Source organism: Daucus carota, chromosome 6 (genome assembly GCF_001625215.2).
Source record: "Daucus carota subsp. sativus chromosome 6, DH1 v3.0, whole genome shotgun sequence".
Classification (NCBI taxonomy): domain Eukaryota; kingdom Viridiplantae; phylum Streptophyta; class Magnoliopsida; order Apiales; family Apiaceae; genus Daucus; species Daucus carota.
Window position 1 is genome coordinate 13,422,724 of NC_030386.2, and position 27,258 is coordinate 13,449,981.

The 27,258-nt window shown below is 35.2% G+C and overlaps 3 protein-coding genes and 1 long non-coding RNA gene across 4 annotated transcripts; 2 read left to right on the forward strand and 2 right to left on the reverse strand.

Moving 5' to 3' along the window:
- Positions 1–2,024: 2,024 nt before the first annotated feature.
- LOC108192559 (uncharacterized) lies at positions 2,025–3,551 on the reverse strand. Its single transcript, XM_017372517.2, has 5 exons — positions 3,485–3,551; positions 3,308–3,409; positions 2,566–3,221; positions 2,405–2,472; positions 2,025–2,321 (listed from the first exon to the last, which is right to left on the reverse strand). The coding sequence occupies exons 3-5, from the start codon at positions 2,675–2,677 to the stop codon at positions 2,079–2,081; spliced, it is 423 nt and encodes a 140-aa protein (XP_017228006.1). The 5' UTR covers positions 2,678–3,221; positions 3,308–3,409; positions 3,485–3,551; the 3' UTR covers positions 2,025–2,078.
- Positions 3,552–7,614: 4,063 nt separating this feature from the next.
- On the forward strand, positions 7,615–9,881 carry LOC108192258 (GDSL esterase/lipase APG). Its single transcript, XM_017372511.2, has 5 exons — positions 7,615–7,980; positions 8,079–8,209; positions 8,802–9,035; positions 9,128–9,383; positions 9,473–9,881. Exons 1-5 carry the CDS (start codon positions 7,716–7,718, stop codon positions 9,667–9,669), a joined length of 1,083 nt encoding a protein of 360 aa, XP_017228000.1. The 5' UTR covers positions 7,615–7,715; the 3' UTR covers positions 9,670–9,881.
- Positions 9,882–11,697: 1,816 nt separating this feature from the next.
- LOC108192626 (protein CHUP1, chloroplastic-like) lies at positions 11,698–14,830 on the reverse strand. The gene is made up of 4 exons (XM_017372516.2): positions 14,442–14,830; positions 14,256–14,305; positions 12,889–13,608; positions 11,698–12,797 (listed from the first exon to the last, which is right to left on the reverse strand). Exons 1-4 carry the CDS (start codon positions 14,587–14,589, stop codon positions 11,973–11,975), a joined length of 1,743 nt encoding a protein of 580 aa, XP_017228005.2. The 5' UTR covers positions 14,590–14,830; the 3' UTR covers positions 11,698–11,972.
- A 715-nt stretch (positions 14,831–15,545) lies between these two features.
- LOC108203557 (uncharacterized) lies at positions 15,546–17,788 on the forward strand. Its single transcript, XR_001803427.2, has 3 exons — positions 15,546–15,748; positions 15,852–15,938; positions 17,524–17,788. It is a non-coding gene; the product is annotated as an uncharacterized LOC108203557 (long non-coding RNA).
- The last annotated feature ends 9,470 nt before the right edge of the window (positions 17,789–27,258 follow it).

The following is a 27,258-nucleotide window of genomic DNA, read 5'->3' on the forward strand; positions in this document are numbered from 1 at the left end:
ATTCATCGCTCAAGACAAACAAAACCAACTCATCTATAACAACTAATTTTATAAAAATTGTAACAATTAAAGTATTGTTAAAACACAAAAGGTGTCATTCCGTTTTTTCGCATACTAAAGATAATGAAAACCTTTTGATATATAAGAACATATACATGATAAAATACATTCACATCCAATTTGTTCATCAACTAACATGTTTTAGGCATAAAACAACAGAACAACAACATATAAAGTTCAACAATCTCAAATTAGTAGTGATTTACACAACCCTTATGTTGTGATACTGTAAGGAGAAAAAAACATTCACGAGCATAATAGTGTAAGAATCACTTTTTTCAGTTCTGTAATTCTAACTTGCCAGAGCCTTTAACCGAAAATAAATTAAAAGTTACTGAACAAAAGTATGTGTCATCCAAAACTCAAGATTGTACAACAATTTATGGTCACATGTGTTACAGTGGAGGAATATGGCTCCTAATAATGAAGATGCGGCATCATTTTATGTAATAAATAACACTTTTCAAGCTCCCTTCCTGGGTAAATTTGTTGCTATTTTCAATTGTATAATGGATGCACAACTTTTGAATTCTCTAACAGATCTTCAACCGACTACACTTACTAATTGGAGAATTCGAGTCAGAGTATCCAGAAAATGGTGCAACACCTTTGGAGGTTCCACAAAAACTGGGGTAAATCTAATCTTCGTAGATGCTTCTGTAAGTATGTTTTCATTTACTTTAAATCATAAATCAAATTAACTACTTATGCTGTAAAAAGATAATTATCCTGACTTTTGGGTTTTGGTTTAGGATTCTCGCATGCATGCTTGGATAAGTTCTCGAGTTGCTCAATTTTTTGAAAATAAGTTTGCAGAAGGAGAGGTGGTACATATATACAATTTCAGAGTACGCAGCTACAGACCTTATGTAACCGAAAGATGTTTCTGGAATGACAAATACATCTACATAACTACTAACACGCAGGTTGTTGAAGTCCAAAGTCCGTGTATTACAATTCCAGAACATGTTTTTGATTCTGTACCTTTATTTTCTTTGTCTGGATTTGTTAACAGAACCCTCCACTTCACAGGTTAGTATATCAAAATCAAACACCTTAATGTTTAAGTAGGATTTTTTGTTAGTTGTTGAAATGATGTTGTTATATTAGTTCACCTCTGTTTTTATCTAAATGTAGATCTCATTGGTATTATTCACATGGAAAGACCTTTGCGCCACTATGTTGATATTTACAACATCCCACAAGCTTTGATTAAATTCAAAGTCGCGGACAGAAGGTATTGGTGTTGTACTATATATGGGAATACTGTTACTATAATTTGTGACAACAATTAACATTTTTGGTTAAGAACACAGTGGTTTCAAAGTTCAAGTCTGTTTCACCAATGACTTGGCAAATGCTTTCAACAATGCAATGAATGAAGTTCCTGAACATTCAACTATAATCATAATTTCAAGTTGTAAAGTCGAGACATGGCATGGTATATTTCTTACATTTTACAATTTAGCTTGGGTTTATTTACAAAAGACTAACAAGGTTTTTTTTCCAGGTGTTATCACTGTTTTAAATGTTGCAGATACACGATTTTATTTGAATCCCATGCATCCATCTGCCACTCAACTTAGAGAATAAATTTAAAAGTCTGCAGTATGAATGATTAAAGCAAGCTGGCTATTCATTATCTTAGTCGATAAGCCGTCACCAGGTTTTTGTCCTAGCTGATAATTTCTTGGTGGTTGTGTAAACAAGATTTTAAGCTTCCCTGTTTTCAATTTATTCTTAGAATTTCAAGTTGTAAGAAATTTAATCATAACTGCAAAATTCTTAGAATTTCAAGTTGTAAGAAATTTAATCATAACTGCAAAATTATGTTAGTAAGTTTTTTAATATTATATAATCGCTAATGTTTAAAAATTGTGTATGACACAAAATCATTAAATCGCAAAAAGAAATTCAGTACCTTTCATATAAAGGATTAACTACCATTCAACCAAAAACAGCATCTCAATCAGTTTTAAATAATTCTACAAGCTTAAATTAAGAAATTGTTCAATGTATCAAAAACCAAACTTATAAACTTCAAGTTGAAAGATTAGTTTCGAACCTGCAGGGATAAATAAGCAAACATCACCAACAGTAAGATGTAGTTTTTTCCACAGAAATGGCCACCCGCCAAGAATTTCAACTCTTCCAGATCTCTTCCTCACTAAAAGGTTCCAATTCAATCTTCCATGAGTCACAAAGATTGTTTCTGCTTGCTGCCAGCTTTCAGAAACATTGGAGAACTCACTGGGAATAGTCTGCATTTCATAAAAAAAATTCTTTACAAGTTGAACAAAATAAAAGAGGATATCAAACACATTTACTATATTTGAACACACACCACACCAAAGTCATAGTCTTTCAGATGAGAAGGCTTGATCATCACTTCAAAACAACCATCACAATTACCTGCAGAAACATGAATGTATAATATCTAATATATTTTGACAGCTGAACATAATATCATAGTATAAAGTCAGAAGACAATATTTATTTACTTACGTATTGGTTTTTTCTCCATACAGTCTTTACCAAAGCAGTTCAATTCAAACACATCTGAGCTGTTGTAACATTTCTGTTTCTTGATCATAAATACCATTTGCCAAAACCCCATTGCTTAATTTGAACCTAATCTTTCTTGGCATAGTCTTTCCAAAGATAGATACAAAATTCGTTGGTAGTTTCTGGAAAAGACATTAAACATTCATCTATAACTATTAATTTATACAATTACTTTGCCCAAAAAAATGCAAACACATATACATATTACCAGTCCCCTGCACGTGCTCGACATTTTAGGACAGACCAGAATCAGTTTACAACATTTGTCCACTACAGACCTTGAAAAACAACATAATAAAATTTTCCATACATACATTTTATGTTCTATATTGAAAATAATACGACATACCAGCTTCATGCTCAACAATGGTATCTTTATCTATCACACATACAGAAAGCTTCAAGTCAGCATGCAATTGGAAATAGAGGAATTGCATATCTTTTGCAGATAACTTATTCAGTAATATCTTCATCCCAACCAGTGTTCCTTCTGTTTGTGAAAATTTCAATTCTACACCATCTCCTTCACATGCAACCATTTTTAATTGATCCCCAACCAAAGAACCATATTTTTCCACAAATTGATATGGCAAAACCTATGAAAGACCAATAAACTGATTGAACATACAAACGCTTAAGATTAAATACAAGTAATTTTGTACAAGATAAGTTGAGGAAATACCATACGATCTCCCAAACCACCGTACTTTTCTGGTATAATAGGCTTGATAAAACGTACAGGGAACTCGGAATCCAAGTCCATTGATGCCTGTAAACCTAATTTCTGCCACAATACAGTTCCCTCGGTCACAAAAAGTATTCCACGCATAGTCAGTATGAAGTCTTGAAGTTTATTTACCTTTCCAGTCGTCAATGGAGGAAAAGAGATTTCTCTGTGAATCCAATTGCTTCAGGGGAAGATATCACAAATATGAAAATGACTAATGTCACTGCTGTATAAATGAAAGTTAGTGGCAGACATGCTTCCTAATGCTGATAGTGTTATTAATGTCCATTTGATGCTGTTACCTTCTTAACATCACACATCATTTATTTTTTTACTTCGCAAGGAAGTGTACATTTTTTTAAATTACTTACCAAAATCGTTTGAAAAACTTAAATTACGGTCACCGAGATATTACTACTGAAAACAAGTTATTACATCCTTTCATAAAAAATGTTTTTGACAAAAGAATAGAAATTAACGTACTACTCATATAGAAAAATTATTTTCCAATGATTTTGATAATTTTTTTAACCTTTTTTGGCTATTGGGCTATGTGTGATCTGATAAATTTTTTAATCTCATATTAATTACTCACGATTAATGTTAATCAATATATTTCTAACACTAAATTAATGAATTTTTGGACAAGATAAAAGATATAAAAGGATTTGAACCCCGCGTGCGATAGCAGCGGGCAAGGATTCCTAATATTAGGTAATGTCTTGGCTTCTTGAGCTTGAACGAGATAGAACATGGAACAGAAGATTATTAGAAGCTGAAATAAACCAGCATTGGAAGAGAAGCCATTTTCACTTATGAAACACATGGGTCCTGGTCCCTGACAACTGGTTGTCAGGGACAGGTTATTTAACACACACTTCCAGGGCCGTCGGATCTCTATTTCAAAGATCCAGATTAAAACTTCAGTTTTTTAAGTATCCGATATAATTTTCCGCGAATAGGGAAAGTCCCTATCCGCGGATAGGCGGATAGGAACTTTCTCTATCCGCGGAAAGTTACAGCGGATACTTAAAAAAAACAGATTTCAATCCCACCCTTGAAATACAGATCTGATGGTAATAGAGCTGTGTGTTAGATAAGAGCTCCATGACAATCGTTGTGTGTTAGATAAGAGCTCCATGACAATCGCTGTCATGGACCAAAACCCGAAACACATAAGTCCCGTAGGGAATCAACTTTTATATAGAATCTCTCAAGATACGTGGGCATGTGTGCTATTTAATTTCATACTTCAAGGTAAGTATATATGAAGCTCCAGGTCCTAATGGACTGCAGTCCCACGCACGACCAACCATACATCTTGAGGCTAAGTGGCTAACGCAATATATATATCTCACAACCAACCAAACTTCTTGAGGCCAACACAATATATATGACACAACCAATTATACCTACCGCTTGTATAGCATGTCTTGTAGTGGTAGTGATGTACCACACTCATTAACTAGCTTGATACTTGCCCTTATGGACTACTTCACTAAAACTAATGCAATCATGATGATTTATATATCACGTAACTCTTTAATAAGTGATTTGTGTTAACTTCAGGAAACAGTCTAGTTATGAGAGAGTTCTGTGATATTTATTTTCGTTTGTGCTATTTGTGTGAATGCAAATGATCCACTATATTAATGACAGAAATATAGATTTATTATTATCAGAACTCGGAAGATTTGAGAAAAATAAAATTTGGATGCTGATAAATTGATTTGCAGGATATATCATACCAGATGACTGCATCTGCATTGGTTGTATTTAGAGTCACAATCTACGTGGGAAACGGTTTTAAGTGATCCAGAATATATAGCATGCATGGAACTGTTGAGAGGCCTCAACTTCAAAGCTGAGATGAAGGGGTTGTAGTACCTGTCTTTATCAGACAAACATGTACATAATCCGAAAGAACATGTATAAATATGTGTTTGCTAAGTGTTTATTAATGTAGCAAGATTTAAACCTGGTTCTTGTGCATGAACAAGCACTACTCAATTAAATGAATATCTGAGAACAAGTGCAAACAGTAATACGCTGCAGTAATTCAATAACATCTCTTTCTCGCTATATAAACAATCCCTATAAATGAATGGAGTGTTTCATATCCATAATATGGTATATTTCCATTTTTTGAGATTAAAAATATTAAAATAAATAAATTTTCTTAGAATCAACAATTAATGGTGAATGCAAGCTTTCCGACCCACAATATGGTCAAGTAAGTTAATATGAGGACATTGCTGGGGTGAAATGGTGGCTGTCCTTTTACATTAAGCAGAAGGTGAAACCTCCAGTACTATTGCTGTCCTAATAAAAGCTTTTAATTCAACTTTTTTTTTATTCCATGTGCATTTCATTTAGCGGGATGCCCGGTAGATAATTGCACCTGAATTCCGGCCAATCACTCATTTTTCACCCGACCCCAACTAGTAGACTTGCTGTACACAAATATTGGCAGCGGACGCAGAGCATTCATCGTTCATCTTCCCTACAAGCTTCGTAGTTAGATGAACAAATAACTAAAACCATAATGATAAAGAATATGTGTGCCCATCACATTTAATCACCAGTCTCTGGTTTCCTGTGAAACGTCGTATTTGGTCCTACATTATGCAGTACAGCTTAAATGGAAGATGATATTTGCACCAATTTGGTGGAACTTTTATATTTTTATTAATACCAGTTTTGTAGATGTGAATTTTTCAAATAACTATAAGTTTGTCTGCACATTATGATCCCACGCAGATTTGTTCTTGGACACTCCTCTAAAAGCCTCATGTTAATGAAGTTCTTTGACCGCTTATATTCAAAACAATTCTGTTTTTGTTATAATGATATATGAGTTGAGTTAACACCCACTCTAATTCTTTTCGTTCTGGCTTGAAACATGTAATTTATTCTTTTGCCGCAAGTTTTCCATTCCAGGACTGTGAGTGTTATTTGTGTGATACTTGACGATAGAGTGCTCACAGGTTATTTTGAAGATAAGATAACAGTATAAAGTTAAGGTTCAGACACCACAGGGCCCATGAAAATTTAGGGCCCCCAATCTATTACTACTTCTTTCTATCTTTTGATATATACTCATGACAAATATAATATAATATTAATATCTCTTTAATTTTTACTATTATTTTATTTAAACACTAATTTAAGTCTCTTTAATTTTTACCATTATTTTTACCATTATTTAAATATAATATAATATTAATATCTCTTTAATTTTTACCATTATTTTTACCATTATTTAAGTCTAACTACTTAAAAAAACAATTTTTCAGTTGTAGTAGTCTAATTTTGTTTATGATATCATGTTATTTTAAATATTTTAAAATTTTGTTTTGTCATTTGGAAGGGTCACATTCTTAAAGTCAGCACAGGCCTCAAAAAAGTCCCAAACGGCCCTGCCCCTCTCAATTGATCTGGAAGAGCTTTACCTTATTAATTAAGGATTAGGTGTCTGGATTCACTCTTCAATGATAAGCCAAACTATAACTTAAATAATGGGAAATTGATGGATGACTAATCACATTCTATGCACTCACTCTGAGTATTTCTCCTCCTTTCTCTGTTGTTCTTGTTCACAAGTCTTTTAACTTCATTCTAATTACCACAAAAGATGGTTTTATGGTTTCCTTCCACCTAGTTCTTGGGTTTGTGGTGTTCTTTAATTACTGTCAGAAGCAAATAACATGAATATAGATGAATATGATATCTGAGTATCTGACTAAGTTCACCTTAGAACGGATATAAGGAGTGATAAAGTGCTGTTAGAAAATAGTGCTTCATGCAATTATCAGTCATTTTAAGGCTCAATCTTGATTGGAATATATTCTACTCCGTCTGAGAGTTTCCATGACTTCTTAAACAATTATCAGTTTAACACGATCAAGGATTATTTAATAAATGAAAATAAAACTTAATAGTTCACCTTAAAAGTCGAAAAATACATTGCCTAATATTATGAAGATATAATTTTTGTTGACTTGATTCAACACTCTTAAAGTGTTTACCTCTCAGTATTGTATTGATATAGCACTTACATGGGATTCAAGGGTGCAAACCATGGCCTTCCAGTGGACATTTTTCAGGTTTTGTAAAATCAGGATCGTTCTGCTGGACAATCCTGCAGCCACAACTGTACAAAGATTTTTGTGGATTCAGAAAAATAATATAAGGGATGCAGTAGTACAGGGACCCAACTTCAGGAACAATTATAATGGTATTTAATTCAGCCACATTTTACAAATTTTGATGACAGATATCTGTTGAGATCATCCATCCCTTCTTATAAAATCTGAAATGCCAATGCTCTCACTGACTTAACCTCATTTGTCATATTCGAAAAATGGAAGGGAGCTTGTGCAAAATAGTCACAATATTGACATTTGCACTTGCACTTGTTAACTACACGGGGGTTGCTCAAGACGCTAATAGCACAACTCTTGTTCCAGCAATCATATCATTCGGGGACTCTTCTCTTGATGTTGGTAATAATGATTATCTTTCTCGCACCGTTTTCAAATCCAATTATCCACCTTATGGGAGGGATTTTGGAGACCAGAAGCCTACAGGAAGATTCTGCAATGGGAAATTGGTTGGTGATATAACTGGTAATTAAGTGCTTTAATCTTGTTCACTGATTACATATGCATGTATTAATTTGATACCCTTGTTCTGGTAAGTACTGACAAATCTATATTTCATGAAGCTGATACCCTTGGATTCACAACTTACCCACCAGCATATCTTAGCCCGCAAGCAACTGGCAAGAATCTTCTTATTGGAGCCAACTTTGCCTCTGCTGCATCTGGCTATGATGACAGGACAGCTTTCTTGAGGGTAAAATCTTGCTCATCTTAGCATACCAATTACATGATGTTAAAACTGTGAGATGCATCTAGTTCCTAATGACAGTTACTCCCTCCGTTTCAATTTACATGTCCACTTTTAAGAAATTTTTTTGTTTCAAATTACTTGTCCACTTCAACTTTCAATGCAAAATTATATTTCCAAAGTCAATTCTACTCCACATATCTCTTATTTATATTTCCTAGATCAATCTCACTCCACATATTTTGATCATTTAATGCAATTAATTTGTGAACATCCACTTTTCTTAAACTGTGTGATTTTTTTAAAGTGGACATGTAATTTGAAACCGAGGGAGTACTGAAAAGTGACACCTTAAGATGCTGGATGATTTGGTCATGAACCATGCTATCAGTGCTCGGTTATAGGAGAGGGTCTCGTGCAAGTGAGAGGAGAATTAAAGTTTAAGATCCATCTATTGGCTTTTACTAATTTTTAGGATAATTTTCGTCATCTCACACATTGGTTACTGGTATCCAATGATCTTGTATGGTTCTACTTAATATGATTGCAGAATTTTACTTATTAATGTAGTACTAATTGAATGAATTTTTGGTTGCAGCATGCAATATCATTGTCGCAACAGATGAAGTATTACAATGAATACCAATCAAAATTAGCAGCAGTAGCAGGGAAAACAAAAGCGGCATTCATCATCAAGGAAGCATTATATCTAGCATGCTTTGGAACTGCTGATTTCCTTCAAAATTACTACGTCAATCCTAAAATTAATAAAGTCTACACTCCTGATCAATACTCCACATACCTTGTTGGCAAATATACAAGTTTCATCAAGGTACATGCACATTACTCCGTAAATATTGTAGTCATACATATATATGACTCCTTGTTGTGAAAATTGAAATGCATATTTATAAATTTGTTAAGGACCTGTATGGATCGGGAGCAAGACGAGTTGGTGTAACAGCACTCCCCCCATTAGGATGTCTTCCTGCAGCTAAAACATTTTTCAGATTGAACGAGAGAGGCTGTGTATCTCGGATTAACACGGATGCACAAGGTTTCAATACAAAGTTGATTTCAGCTACAGAACAACTAAAGAAGCAACTCCCAGGCCTTAAAATTGCAGTTTTTGACATTTTTAAGACCCTGTATGATGTTGTTTTATCTCCAAAAACTCATGGTAAGTAGTAAATATATGCACAGTACTTGCTTTTTTAACAACCTCGAGTTATTCATTGCTAACATGTAATATTTATTATGGGGCTGCAGGGTTTATGGATGCGAGCAGGGGTTGTTGTGGAACAGGGGCAATACCAGAATCATTATTTTGTAACCGAAAGTACGCAGCTGGAAGTTGTAGTAATGCAAGTGAGTATGTATTCTGGGATGGTGTTCATCTTACTGAGACCGCGAATCAGATCATTGCTGATTCACTCATCTTCCAAGGCATCAGTCTCTTTGGTTGATTATCCGCTGTTTCTTAGTTTTCTCCATTAGTTTTCTTCCTTGTTTTTGCTTATCTTTTGTATGAGTCACTGCACAAATGAACATGCAGAAGGCTAGGGTTCAAGAATAATCTCTAAGAACTGCGGTACTGAAGTATATGGAAATATCATCTTTCTCAATTCGTGTAGTTGTATTCAGGGGCGAGAATTGTTTTTAGAAAATTCCTTTCAGATGTGACTTGTTTTATTTCTGCTTTTCTAACTTCTCATAAGTTGATATGAATTTTTTTTTTTTAAAATATTGGGAAAGAATATCACGAAGAACACGGGATGTAACTGTCTGAATTGAGAGTTTGTGTATCGTCAGAATGACTTAGAAGTCAAAACTGTCAACTGATTTGCATTGGGGACTAGAGAGAATAATTTTATGCGCAAATATTGATTGTCAAAGGAAAATTCTGTTGAATTATTTTAAAAAGAAAACAAAAGATCATCAATGATAATTTCTCATGCATGGAAAAGTTGAGAGATGCAGCAGACTCTGACAAATGCGTGGCAATTGAGTTACTCCAGTGCATCGATCATTGATCTCCATCTTCTCAACAGACTATGAAAACTCAGGTAAAACAGACAATCATAGTTGTACTTCTGTAACGGGAGTATAAATTTACAGCAAATAACTACAGAGGCAATACTTTTTCACATCTGAAAATTCAACGATGTAGCTCCTTTCTGCTGTCAAATTTGCCAGTATATATGTCTAAAGGCAAAATAAGATAGGAAAAAGATGTCTTAAAAATATAAGACAGGGCAAAGTAAGACTAAGAGGTGCCTTAAAAATATAAGATAGGATAAAAAAAAGGTGTCTTAAAAATAAGGCACGAAAAAGTTATTTTAATGAAATAAGGCATAACTAGAATATTGTTAGAGGGTCAACTATTTTTTTTTCAAATATCCTAAATTATAAGTTAGTATATCGTATAAGACATCTCATGGACTTGCTCTGCGATCTCTTTCGGAGAGTATACATCATCAACTCCATGAATAATCGTACAACCATGAATGCAAACTTTCATCTTACTGCTAAATTAGCTACTTTTCTGACACTACCTGCTCGGAGTCTTGGATAATTGTACAATCAGGTACTGAGCCACAGTGGAAGAAGTAGGGTACTTGTCCCCACTAAACTTTATAAAACGTTTACATTTAGTTTGTTAAAAATTACAGGGTTGCAGCTTCGCCCTGATGGTTGAGGCATGTGTTCTTCGTTGAGATCATTGAAATCAGTGTTATAAAAAGCGCATTAAGCGGACGCCTAAGCGGAATCGGGTCTAAAACGTTTCGATTGTGTACTAAGTGGATGATTAAGCGTTTTTGAGAATTAAGCGGTCAAAATGATGTTAACTTGCTAATTTTTTAATTTTAGATAATAATTTTTTTTATAAATTATCAAAAAATTAAATCTATATACATATATATATATATATATATATATATTAAAAATATTAGAAATTTCAATTCTTACCACGGCATAATTTTAATTTTAATATATTAATTTTAAACCAAATATTTAATTATATTATTAATCCGCCTTGTAACCCGCTTAAAATTCCGCTTAAGCGTCCGCTTGACCGCTTAAGCGCGGGAAGGGTTAAATTTAACCGCTTAGAAAGGATTTGCCCTTTTTACAACACTGAGATAACATGAGAATTGTGCAATCTAAAGTCCATAGGAACATGTAGCAATGAGAGTCGATATGTGTTTTGGGACAGTGTTCATCTTTCGAAGTGAGCCAGATAAAGTTTTTCCGAGTCTCTATTTATTGTAGGATCAACATCATTGGATTTGGATGATTGCCTCAGTCTTTCTTTGTACAATCTAACACTATAGTTGTTACTTCTTTCTTTCTTCCTATCCTGTTCATAGTTATGTTTTGCTAAACCTCAACTTAAATAATACAACACATTTGTCCTAGTAAAGTTTTGCAGATAAGAGAAAATGTTTCCACATGTTTAAGCATCTAATAAAACAGTTGTTCAATAATATGGTTCTTGTATTTCTAAGGTATTCTGGGTCATTTTTTTACAAGATGATGCCATTTTGGCACCAGCATGTTGTCCACTCCCACACTTCAAAAAAGGTAACCAGATTATGGATTCTTCAGAACTTTATTAAATGGATGCAAAAAAATGACTAATCAAGTAGCTTACTAATCAAGTGATGCCGGACTCCTTCCCTTGAGAAACTGTGATGTTCTGACAGGGCTGCTTTAAAACTCTGGTATTTCACCACGTCTGTCTTGTAGCTTCAGCATCTTGACACGACTATTTTCTTTTTAGAACTTGAGCATATTTGAACAAGTCAATTTTCTGATTTTCTAGTTCTTGATTAAGTTGATATTGGCTTTGAGCTTCAGACACATCTTCCGAGTTTGAACCAGTTTTTGTGTAAGTTACAGGGGACCCTGCATTTGTTTTTTCAGCCTTTGATCTTTGCATATATGGTAATTTAAGATGATCCAAAGAGGGCAATGAAGATATCTCCGAAGTATGTCTTGATGTACTCTCTAAAGAAGGCTTGGATGAACTAAGAGAAGAGGCTCTTGTGTAACTTTGAAAATCGGAGGGTGTAGAAACTCCTGAACTAGAAACCGAAGAATTCCTTCCAGGAACATTTTCTTCAGTTTGGATGTCTTCCTGAGATGATAATTGGCTATGTCCTCTTATTAGCTTGAGAAGTTTACCAAAAACGTGTTTCTTGCTTGATTTGCTGGCAATCATACGATCATGAGTACTATCATCAGAATCTGTAAGAACAGAAGCTTGACAAGGTGTTGATTGATCCATATATAAATCTGCTTCATGTGTTCCTCTTCTGGAAAGGTCTTCTTTATTGGCATATTTCAGTATTAGCTGCTTAGCTTTCTCTTCAGATTTCGGGCTTAAAGATTTACTCAGGTCCCTAGCAACTGTTTCACCAATAGCAGGCTGATAGTTCCTGAGTTCATGTCTTAAGCAAGCATTTATCCATCGCAGATAAACTAGTTCTTCAACATCATTGCATTGATTTTCGTGGATTTGTTCTATTTCCTTGGCTAAATCTTCGTTCTGTTTCTTTAGTTTGTTATTTTCCTCCCTTAGCGCTTCTGGCTACACAAATAAACATAAGCAGGCTCTAAATTAATATCTTAGATATCAAAAGGTGCAAAAGAAATGTAATAACAAATAATTCACCCACTACCTCATCATTTTCAAGAACCGAATTTGCAAGGATTTGAGCATAGTCCAAGCGACGACCCAAATCAGAATTTTCTTGCTGCAAACTACAATTAGACTTCCTCAACTCCTCTACCTCTTCCTCCAGACGCTTTATCTTTGTGACCTTTGGCTGAATATTTTGTTGAAGGGATAAGATTTGTTTCTTGTTATGCTCAGATTCCAACTTAAGTTCTCTTTTTAGCTTCTTCAATTTTGATCTTGCAACTTCAAGATCAGCAACAACTCTTGCATGATCCGTTACTTGTGCCTCTAATCTCTTATTATCAGCTTGCAATGTTTCAATCTTGAGAGTATAAAGCTTGGTCTCCATGCTATTTACTTTTAACCGGTTTTGGAGCTCCATTACCGAAGATTCTTGTTCTTTAAGACCATAATACTCGAGTAATTGTAATTCAAGATCTCTTTCCCTCTCTTTAAGATTTTTTACCATATTTCTCAGACACACAATCTCTTGTTCATAGTTATCCATTTTGACCACATTACACACTGTTTGTGTTTCTGTATCTGATCCAATTGTCTCTGCATATCTTGTAGGAGAATTAGAATCTTTCATGGAAGCCAGATCAAATTCATTTACAGGCTCATCGAAGTCTGGCGAGAGAAACCCATCTTTAACCCGAATACATCTACCACCTGGAGAGCAATCACTCGTTAAATTATCTTTATAGAGACACAAGTCCTCCTGCAAATGATACCAAAAAACGTGTGGGTCACAAGAACCAATCTCTAGCTAGGAAGGTCATAGTATTCATTTAGTTATACTATTCAAATTACTTCCAAGTTTACATAGCTTATTCTCAGTAGATTTTCATGACTGATAACAAAATCATATTTCGAAATTCGTGGCTGCTTAGGGTTGCAGCGAAAGTTTCAACTTTTTATTCAAAACTTCTTGTATCTATATGTACTAAAATCTAACATATGCAATTAGCAATAGACTATGGAAAGGATGATTTCGAAGCTGATCTCACAATTGCAAGTTTGCAACATATCATTTAGCTTCAATAATCAGTTGGATAACTCTTATAGGCACTATTAATCTTATCTTTGTGATTCTAAGAACCTGTTTTCAGGGTTTCGAACACCAGTACACCACATAGACAATGAATAAATCTTATGAGAAGTTATAAGTTGTGGCTTAAAGGGAGTATTATTCAAGCATAAACTAGGAAGATAATTAATATCTAAAACAATACTCCTGCACATAGACAATGAATACTGATGAACAAGTCCAAAGAAACATGCAGTATATTTAATCAAATGACAAGAGAAATCAAATTGAGCAAATAAGAAGAGAAATCTAATTGAGCTTATAAGAAATAATCTTACCTGCACCAGCTCATCTCCTTCCCCTTCTGACCAGGTCGCATCGCCATCATCTGAATCAACATAAACAATCATCTAACCAGTAAAAAAATCAAAACAGATACTCACTTGTAAGGCTATAAGCCATATTTGTCAACAAAAAAAATAAAAAATCAAAACAGCAATATACATTTGCATAAAATTACCTACCTGAAGGATAGGGTGAGGAATAATCAAGGGGGCTAACCCTTTTGTCTCGAAGAAAGTAATAGAGAATTCCCCCAAGCGAGAGAGCTGCAGCTACCCCGAATTTCACGATTCCGGGCCTTAAATCTTCCTTCTGTTTCATTCTCATCATCGAAAACCTCCTATCCTAGACACATGCATGCACACATTATAGAAATTTCAGTGACCCTCCTTTTCTTCCTCATCATCTTCAAACTACAATATCTGTGAACATGATAAAACAAATGATCCCATGTAACAGAAATGAAAATTTTCAGTTTCGAATCTTTTGATTTATGAATTATGTGAGAGAGATCAACTAGAAAATATATTGCTTGGGAAATGTTACTATGTAAATTACTCCCTCCGTCCCATTTTAGTTGTCACATTTGGGAAATTTTTTTGTCCCAAAATAGTTGTCTCACATCAAGTCCAATGCATATTTGTGTAGACTTTTCCATGGCTACCACCTGCTTGGTTGATTCCAATGTTTGACTATTGAAGAGTTTTATAGTTAAATCATGCTCCATGTGTATATATATCTACATTTTTCATGTACAGTAATTAATGATATAGAATCAAGCACCAAAATATTGATGAAAACAAAACCAACAAAGTGTAAAATTAAATTTTTCTTAATATGTGTGTTTTTGTCAAATGTGACAACTAAAATGGGACGGAGGGAGTAAAATTTATTTATGGAACTTTATTGCTAGAGTTTGATGGAAAAGGAAAGTGATTTCAAAATAGAACCAGAGAGAGGGACAAAGAGAAGTAGAATCAGATTCTGGATTATGTATGAGAGAAAGAATTTGACCGCTTTTTACATGTGAAGATATGGAGTCATGTATCAATATCAATATTAATTAAAATTTCTAATATTTTTTAGCACTGAATTTTTCAAATTACAAATTACAAATTCTATACACCAAGCATTAATTTTCTTTTCTTTTATCATCATGTCCATTTTGTCCTAAAAATTACAATTAACGTTAACCCAAATATAATTTACGCTATAATAGTATAATGAATATATGGACTATCCAAGACATTGGGTATCCCCATTTAAAGACATGATGCTCGTTTAAATATATGCTCATGTGTATAATGCGATTATAACAACTACCTGTTTGGAAGCACTCAATTTTGAATTTCAAATCTTCAGTTTCTATCCATGAACATGGTAACTACTGCATCTACTCCTCGGTCAAGAAATTTGGATTTATAACATTTTTCAAGTTTTGCAGTTAAATTTTAGAGATGGCTTTTTGATCGTTGTTCGAATTCAAAATGTAAACACTCATAATCTTAATCAATCTGGTACTTTATTTGTGTTCAACTTCTTCGTCATTTGTTGATATTTCTTCTTCATTCTTTTTTGTTTAATCGACGAAGCCACAATCAGGCTATATGTAGCAGAAGATGAAGATGAAGAATAAGGGACACAGACATGAAGAGAGTTCATGTCAATTTTATGTTAAGGTATATGTGTGTTGTTTATCCGCTTTTGTTATATTTCCTAGTTTTTGTTGTCTTAATTGTTGAGTACATGATACTATGTATTGGGTGTTAAATAAGTCTTAATAATCTAGGCATTATCCTATGATTCAAGACACCATATACGTTGCCCTACCTCTTGCGAATACTGTGTTTGTAGTTGTATTTTTAGTTTATTTAGAAAGAAGAAGAATATAACACTAGTCTCCTGAAGCCTCTTCTGGCTTTTCAATCTGCAAATTTGTTTGAATTTATAATCGATGGGACTCTATGGCGAAAGCGTCGGTGCTCTGAGTATTATTTGCAAGACTGCAGATGTGGCAAGCAAGGTTGAGAGTCAACTGAGGTTATGAGTTCGAGTGCTTACGGTTGTCGAAGCTCGTATCTACGAAAATACATTTAAAAAAAACATGTGTGATCTTTCCAAAACATAATATTACATGATTATGGTCATATGATTATTTATTGATTCACGGTATATATTCATGTGATGTGGCTCATATTTCATTTTTTTATGATTAGGTGGCGTGTTTGAATCTGTTGGTGTATGTGTTGTTTTGTATCCTGCTTAATCATCTTTTAATCTATTTTTGTCCTTTGAGGAGATTGGATATATGTAATCAATTTTATATTATATAATTAGTTATATTTTATGTATTCAGTATTCTCATTTTCGATTCTTAGTTTTCACTAGTGTCCATGATGAATGTTTGCGATTTTGTGGTTTTGCGGTTCTTGCACGGTGGCGGCAGAGGTGATGTAGTGGGGACTTAATTAGTGTGTATTGTGATATTAGATTATTTTGATTAACTTATTTTATTGCATGATTTTAGTTTTAGATTTGTAATTGGATTTTTGTTTATAGTGGTAATTGTAGATCGTAATTTTAGTTATTTTTTGAATGGCTAGTTGACTCTTTTAATTTATTTATTTTTGAAATTTGAATTTTCTCTTCATGCTTTAATTTGAATATTTGTGTATTCATTAGTAGATTTATTGACAGATTCTTTATTGATGATTTGTACGTGAATTTCATAATTCATTGGGGCAATATAAGGTGGTTTTATTATGCCTTAATAAGGTATTATTATTGTGCCACTAATGGTTAATTGATTGATTGGTGTATCGTGTATACCAATTTCATATTGTGCTGATAAGAATTATTAGCTAAAATCATGATATATTTTGCTTTCCAAGATTTTGTCTTAATTATATTTGAGTAGATATTTCTTAGATTTTTTTTCATTTTTCAATTATATTTTAAATATTTATTGATATTAATAGTCAGTTATTTTCTGGTGAGATTTATATTCTACTTTGTATTGTTTTATTAGGTATCTAACCAAAGAGATCTCGTTATCTCTTTGGTGTAGATATTTTAATTATTTGATTTACATAAGTTTTTGATTTTACTTTCCTTGTTTTTAAAATATTATATTATATTATATTCATCTCTTTTTTCTTTTTAATTATGAGTTTGTTGACTCTTTTCCTCTGTCGTTTTAGATAGTTTTATCATTTTATAGTCTGTATGAACTTATTATGTTCTTTTTGTATTGTATTTTTTCAGGTTATGCAAGTGGAAGAATAAATGAAAGGGGGACCTCTTACGGGTGTTTTCTTGTCGAGCATTAAAGCTTTATTGTCTAGTATTCTCGGTCATTCCGGTCATTTCTGCATGTTCGGGGGTTAGATGGTAAACTTTCTTGAATGAAAGAAACCCCTGGCAACGGCTATTGTACTATGCTACAATTCTTTATACGAGAAAGTATCAAAGTGACAAAAAAAAATCTTAACGATATAATTTAAAGATATTAGGTAAATATATTGTATTTTACATGTAATTTTATATTATTGTTGTGGATATTGCATTTTAAATGTTTGTTATATTGATCAAGAAATCATGATTCTTATCTGAGCGTTATCAGTAAATTAAAATAGCAAGAGATTTTATTTTTTCATAAAAAAGTTAATTATTGGCTTCAACAGAGAGTTAATGTTGTAAGTTTCTGCTGCACGGCTGGGCCATTTTTAAGTATTGATGGTGAGATGGATTTTATCTTTCCATTTTCATGAACGTGAACAGAGGCTCTAATTTATAGTCATGCATAGATAATAGATGCTATCTGGACCAAGGTGTATTGGTTTGGTTAACAATATTAGAGTGACACTTACTCCTATTGAGGCTGCCACTATAGCTGCGAAAAGGAGAATGCATCATAATTTCGACAAGTAATACTCCTCCACATATATCTGACTTGAGCCTTTTCAAGAAATTTGAAATAATCTAATGTATGATGCTCAACACATGTTTAATATGACATTGTCTACTACACTGATTAAAGGCAATTCGTTGTTGCAGTGAAATTATGTTAAGTTCGTTCTCAGGGAAGGACTGAATACCATATCAAATCAAGTATATTACTCCTTTCTATTTAGAAGTTTAGAGAATAATTGTGGTTTTTTACTATCAACTAAATTAAACTAATAAGCAAGTAAAAAGATGAATTAACGATGGTAAAAAAGCAATCCAAAAATTAGGTTTCTTTGCTAGCTACAATGAATGTCAATTAATCGTGATATGCAAGTCTCTACTCTACTAAAAACAATCCTTCTATTGATTATAATGTTCTCTCCCAAGATACAAAATAATGCCTATAATTTAATCTTGAAGTCACTCCCATGATCAATCAAAACCAAAGTATAACCTATCACGAACCAAGGATTTTCTGTTTCACAACTCGCCTAATAATCTCCCGATTAATTAATCGAGTTATGTCTGCCATATCATGTACAAGAAATATAAATCCTCTCCCAATTCATTATAAATCTTACAGATACAACTACAGGTTCGCGACTCCTATAACTGTGTTAAGCGCTCAATGACAGATTAGCATAAATAGAGAAATCACAATATTAGCTCAAACAAACATATTAAGCCAACAAATACTCCCCAATCCTCGGATTAGAGGATTAGTTACCCATAACAATTAAATAAAACACAAATATATATATCACTGAAATCATGTCACAAGAGTACGAAAGTGAAGAAAATACAACTTGACAAAATCTCTCGAACTTGGACTGAATCCCTTCAATCTTTGCTCAAGTTATCTCCCAAAGTTTTCTCTACCTCTATCTCTCAATACACACAATATTCCATATATCTCTAATAAAAATACCAACCCTAATAATAATAGTGTTTTTAATGGTTTCCTTCAAAAACAAATATAATTTCCTAAAACAATTTGGATTCTGTAAAGAAATTCGTAGGCTGACTTTCAGGCCTGATTCTGAGCTGATCCATTTGTCTTTAGAGAGCTGGACCACTTTAAACTTGTAGAAAATGTCGATATCTTCGCGTGGGCTGTAGAATCGCCCAATTCTAACGTACAGAGCTCAAGTTATGGCCCAAACAAGATTTGTTGTGCAGGTAGCCCGTAAAGTCCGAATTTTCATCTGATTTAAACCAACTTTAGGAATATTTATTTTCCTGCCATTAAACACTTAAAATCAATTAGTAATAACCTGACTATTTACAAAATACTAAAATTATGGGAATAAAATCATATAAAAGCATATATAAATATATGCTTTATCAAATATCCCCACACTTAGTGTTTTGCACGTCCCCGGGCAAATAAAACAACTAAAACTAATACGTAATAATTATATACCACTTCCGTAGGTGATCACGGTTGCATTTGGCATATGCAACAAGCCCTTTAAACCCCTAGGCAGCCCTAGTGGACGAGTGAGGTCTCGTGAGGGCCTATAGTGAATGTACCCACAAAATTCATTTTTTTTCTGCCAAGTCTTAAGAATGCAACTAATATGAATGCAAACTAAATGAATATGCATAGATTCTGATCATGAAAGTGTCAACCTTGTCAATATATAATCCTCAGAATTTGCAACAATCAAGAAATTCATCTAGCTCACATATTAGTCATGCAACTCTTCCACTGCAAGTACGGAGTGCATCGTGTGTGATCAACATGCTCTCTAGTGAAACAAAATAGAGACCAACAAACTTCGACAGAATCTTAACCATGAGTCGTTAATCAGAATAATGCTTACACACTTCGTTACATTAGAGCCAACTACAGTTTAGGGTCACCAAGGAACTTCCATCCCTCTCCTATATATGTTTTCTTTTCATAATCTCTATTATTTGGTGTGTACATGCTCAGTCTAAGGCCGGGACGCTTCCCAGGGTAAGTGAGTTACGACCACCATAAGACTTCACCAACCAAATTGTTCACATATGCTATATAGGTGGTTTATTTGACCGTGCAATGGTTGAGATCCCTAAAGATTTATACACTAATACTCATTTAGCGAGTGTTGGGTCAATAATCCCAAACCATGAAAGCCTTTAGGTTACTAGGCACAAAGTCCCCTCAGACTTAATTACTCGAGTATTAATGAGCCCAACCTAGTCAATTATAAAACCATTTTTTTTGTGAACTTTATTACTAATGCATGTATTTTTTTCTCTTTTTTTTTTGAAAGGCATGTATATCCCAAAGCTCCCCCTCACTTAAGAATTATAGACTCCAAGCTCAAAAGGGAATAGTCAAAATTCTACGCCCGGCTCATAGTTAAGACTCAAGAAATAAGCTAGTCTAAATCTCGCCTCTAGAACAGTTATTGTGTAATTACAAGTTCCGCACAAACAATTTTCAAACATACAAGACATCACATATGATCAAGATTACTAGCCAAGAAATTATGCAAATAAACTCATCATAGGAAATTGACTTGGTTGACAAACTTTCATGGAACTATGAAAATGCAAACTATAAAAAAATTAATAAAAATAAAAATCTACTAAAAAAAAATGCATGCCAAATTAAATAACTATATGCTCTAATTTAAATGCAAGTATCATGACTATCCTAAATTTAAGACAAGGCAATATGCAATTTTTCCAATTTTTTATATATAATATTATTATTCGTGAGAACACATCCCCACACTTGAATGGGTCAATGTCCTCAATGACACAAGAATTACTCTAAAAAGCTAAGAAAGAAAACTCCCCTCAAAATCAAGGTGTATGATGTGGAAGGTGCCTCTGCATATAGGAAAACATGTCTCCCATTTTTTTCTCCATCCTCTCCAGTTGTCTCTGCAACACTGCAACCTGGTCCTTGAGAGTATTTTTTTATCTGGCTCTATATCATGATCCTCCCTCCGTATTGAACCACGCTTGTGATCCACTTTACGCAGCCCTAAGAGGTTATGTCGACGCAATACGTGCATACCAATCAAATCGACATTGATAGTAGTGGGCCATCCTTCTACCATCGGTAAATTGGTGGTAGTGCGATTAAATACACCCAACCTCTCAGCAATCCTGGTTACAAGACCTCCTAGGAAGGACAATAGCACCTGTAGCTCGCTTGGCTTGATATAAGAATATGCTAATTAGCAAGTTGGTCTAATGCACTAGTTGTCGATTAGATCGTGATATAACAGAGCCAGCTCACCAGTTTGGATCTTGTTATTACTCTCTGTACGACCATATATAGTGTAGGACATGAGACGAGCAAAATAGCGATAAAAACAACTTACAATTTTCTGAAGATAAAGCCGATTGAGTTCCATAACTTGCACTCTTCGGCGAGCTAGTGAGTGCTTGCCAGAATGGAGTAGCATATCCTTCGGGCAGCGGTTGTGACTCAACCAATTGCCAACCAAACATATCAGCCAAAGCAGATTTTGTGATTTCATGTTGCACATTAGCTATCCGGAATGACAATGTATCATCAGTAATAACAGTGAAGGAACTCAAAAATTCATATGTAAGTTTCGCGTAGGAAGGATCATCCATACTCATGAGATCACTCCAACCAATATCTTGCAGTGCTTTAATGAGTTCATCGTTTATTCCCAACACTTCCAAAGCTGATGAATCAACATATTTATTTGGTAACACCGTGCGTGTAGACAACACATCATAAAGAGCTTGTTGATCTGGGCCACTAAATTTAATAGTGGGATATCTGTGAGTTTTAGATTGAGTGGCACGTGATTTGTGTTGCTTCTCTATTCCTGCAGTAACACGGAGTTTGTCAGTTGGGCTGACAACGTCTTTCATGCGCTTCTTTGCAGCTAGCAGTTGGGTTGATGATCCGCGAGCCATGACAGCGATGCGTTGATAATCTCAAAGTTGGTCGTTTTCTGAATTGCCACAATTTTTGTTAAGGGAACGACAAACTAAGAAGAGAAATAGGGGTGTACAGAGCAGGTCTTAAGACACCAACGTCGCAAACATGTAAAACACAAGAATTTTATTGCCAAGAAACAGCTGTAGGCTACTGATTAGATAGAGCATATGATCCGATTATGTGTACATATATGGACAACAACCTGCACCATAAACACAAACCAATTCAGATTATACTTTGCACGAACACAAGCAGCCGAGCTAGGTTAGTACTAAACACCTATATAATACAATTAATTAATATAATAATAATAGTAATAATCATAATAAAAATAATAATAATAAATAATAATAATAATAATAATAATAATAATAATAATAATAATAATAATAAAGTATAATAATAATAATAATTTTCAAAGAAAAAAATTTAATATAATAATCGTAATAATAATAAACTAAATATAATTATAGCTAATAGTATATCCTATATTTTTACAAAATATATAATAACTATACTAATTATATATATAGAAAATAATAAAAAAACAAAAACAAAAACAAAATAAAACAAAAAACAAAAAACAAAAAACAAAAACAAAACAAAAAACAAAAACAAAAAAAAAACAAAAAACAAAATTAACGCCACAAGTGTACAGGTACACATAGCCTTTGGCAGTGATACAAAACAGCCAATCTGGTGAATAAAGTTGGCAGGCTTGATTGGGTGGAAAAAGGACGTGAGCTCCAGTAGGTCAATACCGGCGGCTTTATTTTATGATTCGGCCAATCTCACCCACTGTCTCGATGCGCCTGCTCTGTTTTTTTTTCTTTAACACCCTGCTCTATTCCTCCGCGATAGCCCATAATTCATAATCATTTGCCCTGTTTCCTGTACAAAACTTCACACAAAATCAAAACATCTTTTGGGAGTAAAACTAACACATAATATATATTTTTGTTTGTTTTTTTTGTTTTACATAGAAAATCTATAATAATATAATATAATATAAATAAATAACTAAAAACTTATACATAATAATCTTACAAAAATTTTGAGTTGCCTCTCAAAGAGCGCTGTCTTTAACGTCATTTAGCCGGACGCCTGTTCCGGATTAAGTTTTAGGATCGGTGAGAAGATAATAATCTCCCCTTGTAACTTTTCTCCAATCAAATATGGTTTGAGACTATGACCATTCACCTTAAAAATATCAGACCCCTCTCGAGTAATTGCCACAGTACCATACGGATACACTTTAACAATTTCAAACGGTCCAGACCATCGTGAGCCGAATATCAGAATTTAGAGCTCCATACAAAGTGCTCAGAACCATCCACTCCTCGTAACCATGATGTGGACATTTTCTCAACAATGCCTTATATCTCTGCCATGCCTGATACAAGCCTTCACCTGGTTGTGCTTTGAAAGTAAGAATAATTGCTCTCATTTGCCGAGTCCTGTCAGAAGGATAATATTTGGATAAGAACTCAGTAGAAAGATTATCCCAAGTAGCTAGAGTAGTATCTGAAAGCTGTTGAAACCATTCCAAAGCTTTTCCCTTTATAGAATAAGGGAACATATGAAGACGAATTTCATCAGCAGTAACCCCATTGATTCTGAAAGAACAACACATTTGCACGAAGCGCTCTAGATGGCGGTGTGGATCCTCTCGCTCAATGTCTCCTTTAAAAGCAGAATTGCTCACCATCTGAATAAGACTGGGATTGATGTTATACTGAGTTGCACCAATCGCCGGAGTCTTGTACATGCAATTAGCAGGATTAGGAGTCTCATGATCCGGAATGGATGACTCATCAGGAACAATAACATGGAGATTTTCGTTTTCATTATTGTTATCACCCATCCTGGCCTCCTATTGCTTTCTCCTTGCTTCTTGCCTTCTAATTCGAAAAGTGCGTTCAATTTCTGGATCTGGATCAAAATTTCCAACACTTTTCGATCTTCGCATATATAAGGTGTACCTGGAATGAAACACCAATGAGATAGATCTTGGAAACAAATATTATAAAATCTAAACAATAAGAAATAATTAACCTAAACTTAATATTACTGCCTTCTCCGGCAGCGGCGCCAATTTGTTGCAGTGAAATTATGTTAAGTTCGTTCTCAGGGAAGGACTGAATACAATATCAAATCAAGTATATTACTCCTTTCTATTTAGAAGTTTAGAGAATAATTGTGGTTTTTTACTATCAACTAAATTAAACTAATAAGCAAGTAAAAAGATGAATTAACGATGGTAAAAAAGCAATCCAAAAATTAGGTTTCTTTGCTAGCTACAATGAATGTCAATTAATCGTGTGTTGTGAGAGTAATTGATACAACACCCCCAGAACCGTATAGCACAATTATAGGGATATCTATTACAACTACAAAAATCACGGCTAGCTCTTAGGGGCTACCATTAACATAAACTAAGAAAAACAAATGAGAAACAAGTGTGTTTAAGGGCTGAGCTTGCAAAGAACCAAACAACGAGGCCGGAATTATGGAATTTCGTCCTGCAATTGCCCGGAAATATTTGTCACAAATGTTACACGTGCCTCTCTTTAGAGTGTAGAACTCGTGAAAATGATCCAAGTCCCTTTGCAAGGTGCCTACATACCCTATATTCTATGTAGTTCTCGATTTAGGACTCTGAAGAGATAAGCTCTTATCCCCTCTAGTTTGAGATAAAACAGCCTTCTTTCAGTAGTTATCCAGCGGTATCCCACTCCAAGTAGGTCACATGAAGCTTTCATCTTGCATAATTATCCTAATATTCTTGAATTATCTCCACCCATGGTAATTATCTCTATAATAGATGTATTTATCCCTTAATTTGTAGATAAATAGCAGCTGATATACTCCCAATATACTTCTAATTCGTCCTCCTAGAAACAAGGAAGAAGAGTCCTGTTTGGAGTCTGCCTGCCGTTCTGCCCAGGCGGCGGAAGCCCTGCCAGCTGCATCCCCTAACTGCAGCCCCGTAACTGCAAGCCAGGATACACTTAGTGGTAACCCCTAGCAGCGGTAACCCCTAAAGCGCCTTCAGGTGCAACCCCGTTCTGATGGCAGTCTTCATTGTGCTTCCAATGCAGGTCCATATACCTTCTTGTACACCTTCAATGATTCACCCAGCCATGGTGAAGCCCATTATCCTTAACCGAATGATTCCAATAAGCCCAAATGAAGCCCAAATAATATGACGGGCTATAAAATAAGCCCAGGAAGATTTTATGGCACAATAACTACCCCCGGTTCCTTGAAGTATTAAATGCGAGAGGAACTTAAAAACGGTAACCCTCCGTCATCTAGCTGTAAGCCCTTGAGTTACGTTAGAGGTTAATCGTAAATTATTTCTAAGCTTACGTGGGCGCAGCCCGGTGTAAAAAAACAAGAAATAATTCAGATACACTTCCACATGTAATTATAAAACCAATTGGATTAATCCACTATAACCACCGCAAGCCTTGAATATTTATTCCCAAAATAACTAAAATTATCTTCCAAAAATCTGCTCGAGCTTCCGCAATTTTTGCTCCACCTTTTCAGTTTCCCGCGCGTGTCACGTCAGCTTGTGATAAGGCTAATCCCAAATATTTCGAGCTTCCGCAATTTTTGCTCCACCTTTTCAATTGATTTGAATTGTAACAGAAAATCCCCTAAATAGGTGGTGCAGCCGTAGAGTCCTAGCATGCCTCTACCTCTTCAGCCACCCACCTAGGCCTCGGGAAGCCTGCACCATCAAAGCCAACCACACGCCAGGCTAGTCACGGCACGCCACCTGGCGTAGCTGTTCCCCACTTCTCAGTGCTATATATACACCTACACACAGCCTTGTTCCACTTTTCTTTTTATCTCTTAAACACTTCACTTCACACTGTCTCTTCCCACCGAAGCACTCCCAGGCGCAACTTGCTCTCCTTCTCCGGCGTTTTCTTCTCTGACACTCACCGACTTCCAACCAAAGGTATGCCCCCTTACTTTCGTCTTCGTTTTTTTTATTGCATTTTCGCCATGTCTGCAACTAAATGTTCATATGATCCATGCCTGTTTGTCTCTTTTCTGCTTTTCAATCGTTCACCTCGGTATGCGTGCACACACCCACCTTCGCCTTGCTTGATGTCATTATGCCCGATTAAACTGCTAATTTGTTCTGCATGCTTGTATAATCGAATGCACACACTAATTCTTTGAATGTACACACACCACTGGTTTTAATTGACTCCAATTAGGCCCAGATTGTTTCCCAACCGGGTTATCGTCCTTGGTGTTGTTGCATTGCTTTGAGGCCATGATCGTAGCCCTAGATTGTAAACCCTAGGTTCCCAATTGCCTTCTGGGGGAACCCCTCTTTTACAATCGAACCCCCTTTTCGTGCCCTTTATCTGCTTTGAATGCATTGTCTGTGTGATTTGCTTGCTGTACTTGCTTAGCTGGTAGCTTAGGATTGCGATTGGGCATGATTGTTGTGGTTGAGGTTAGGGCTAGGATTAGGCTTCCCGCTCCGGGTCCCTTGTTGGGCTTCCCGAAGAAGATGAACCGTCCTCCGTGGCCTGTGCTGCTTCCTGTGAGGGATGTAGTCCCCTTACACTTCAGGGCTCCAACTGAAGCCTTTTCATTCCTTCTTCGCACCCGTAGGGCTCCACCTTTGCAGCCCAGTCTTCCGCAAACCCTTTCTCCTTCTCCCTTTTTGTTTTTCTTTCTTTCGACCTCTTCACATCTTGCTGTGTCCTTTCGTTAAACCATCCTTTCCTCTTGTAGATGTTTCAAGGATCCATGTCCTCACACTCTTCTCAGTCTGCCACAAGCAAGGCTCCCGTTGTCGTAGTTGACGCGGGATCCTCTCCTAGCCTGGACTTTCAGCCTGCTCAGCCGAGTTTGGGGGTTAGCTCCAGGACCCGCTCCAGGCGCAGCTTAGTGGTGAAGGAGCTCAACTGGACCACCTCTGAGTCCAGCCAGGCGGATATGACCCCGGGCCTCCCGCTGGACCCTGCTGCTGAAGCCCTTGAGGGGAGCCCCGAGGAGGCTGAACGGGAGGCTGAGGCTTCCGTGGAGGTGATCGAGCCTCCAGCTGTAGTCCTGTCTTGCGAGCACATGGACTCCATCATGACTCCTGCGAGGCT

Coding starts and splice junctions, on each gene's coding strand:
- LOC108192559 (XM_017372517.2), bottom strand. CDS start 2,677: ATGGGGTTTTGGCAAATGGTATTTATGATCAAGAAACAGAAATGTTAC. Junction 2,473..2,565: donor TATGGAGAAAAAACCAATAC/GTAAGTAAATAA, acceptor ATGTTTCTGCAG/GTAATTGTGATGGTTGTTTT. Junction 2,322..2,404: donor AAGACTATGACTTTGGTGTG/GTGTGTGTTCAA, acceptor TATGAAATGCAG/ACTATTCCCAGTGAGTTCTC.
- LOC108192258 (XM_017372511.2), top strand. CDS start 7,716: ATGGAAGGGAGCTTGTGCAAAATAGTCACAATATTGACATTTGCACTT. Junction 8,210..8,801: donor ACAGGACAGCTTTCTTGAGG/GTAAAATCTTGC, acceptor TTTTGGTTGCAG/CATGCAATATCATTGTCGCA. Junction 9,036..9,127: donor AATATACAAGTTTCATCAAG/GTACATGCACAT, acceptor AAATTTGTTAAG/GACCTGTATGGATCGGGAGC.
- LOC108192626 (XM_017372516.2), bottom strand. CDS start 14,589: ATGATGAGAATGAAACAGAAGGAAGATTTAAGGCCCGGAATCGTGAAA. Junction 14,306..14,441: donor TTCCTCACCCTATCCTTCAG/GTAGGTAATTTT, acceptor ATGTTGATTCAG/ATGATGGCGATGCGACCTGG. Junction 12,798..12,888: donor CGGTTCTTGAAAATGATGAG/GTAGTGGGTGAA, acceptor TTATTTGTGTAG/CCAGAAGCGCTAAGGGAGGA.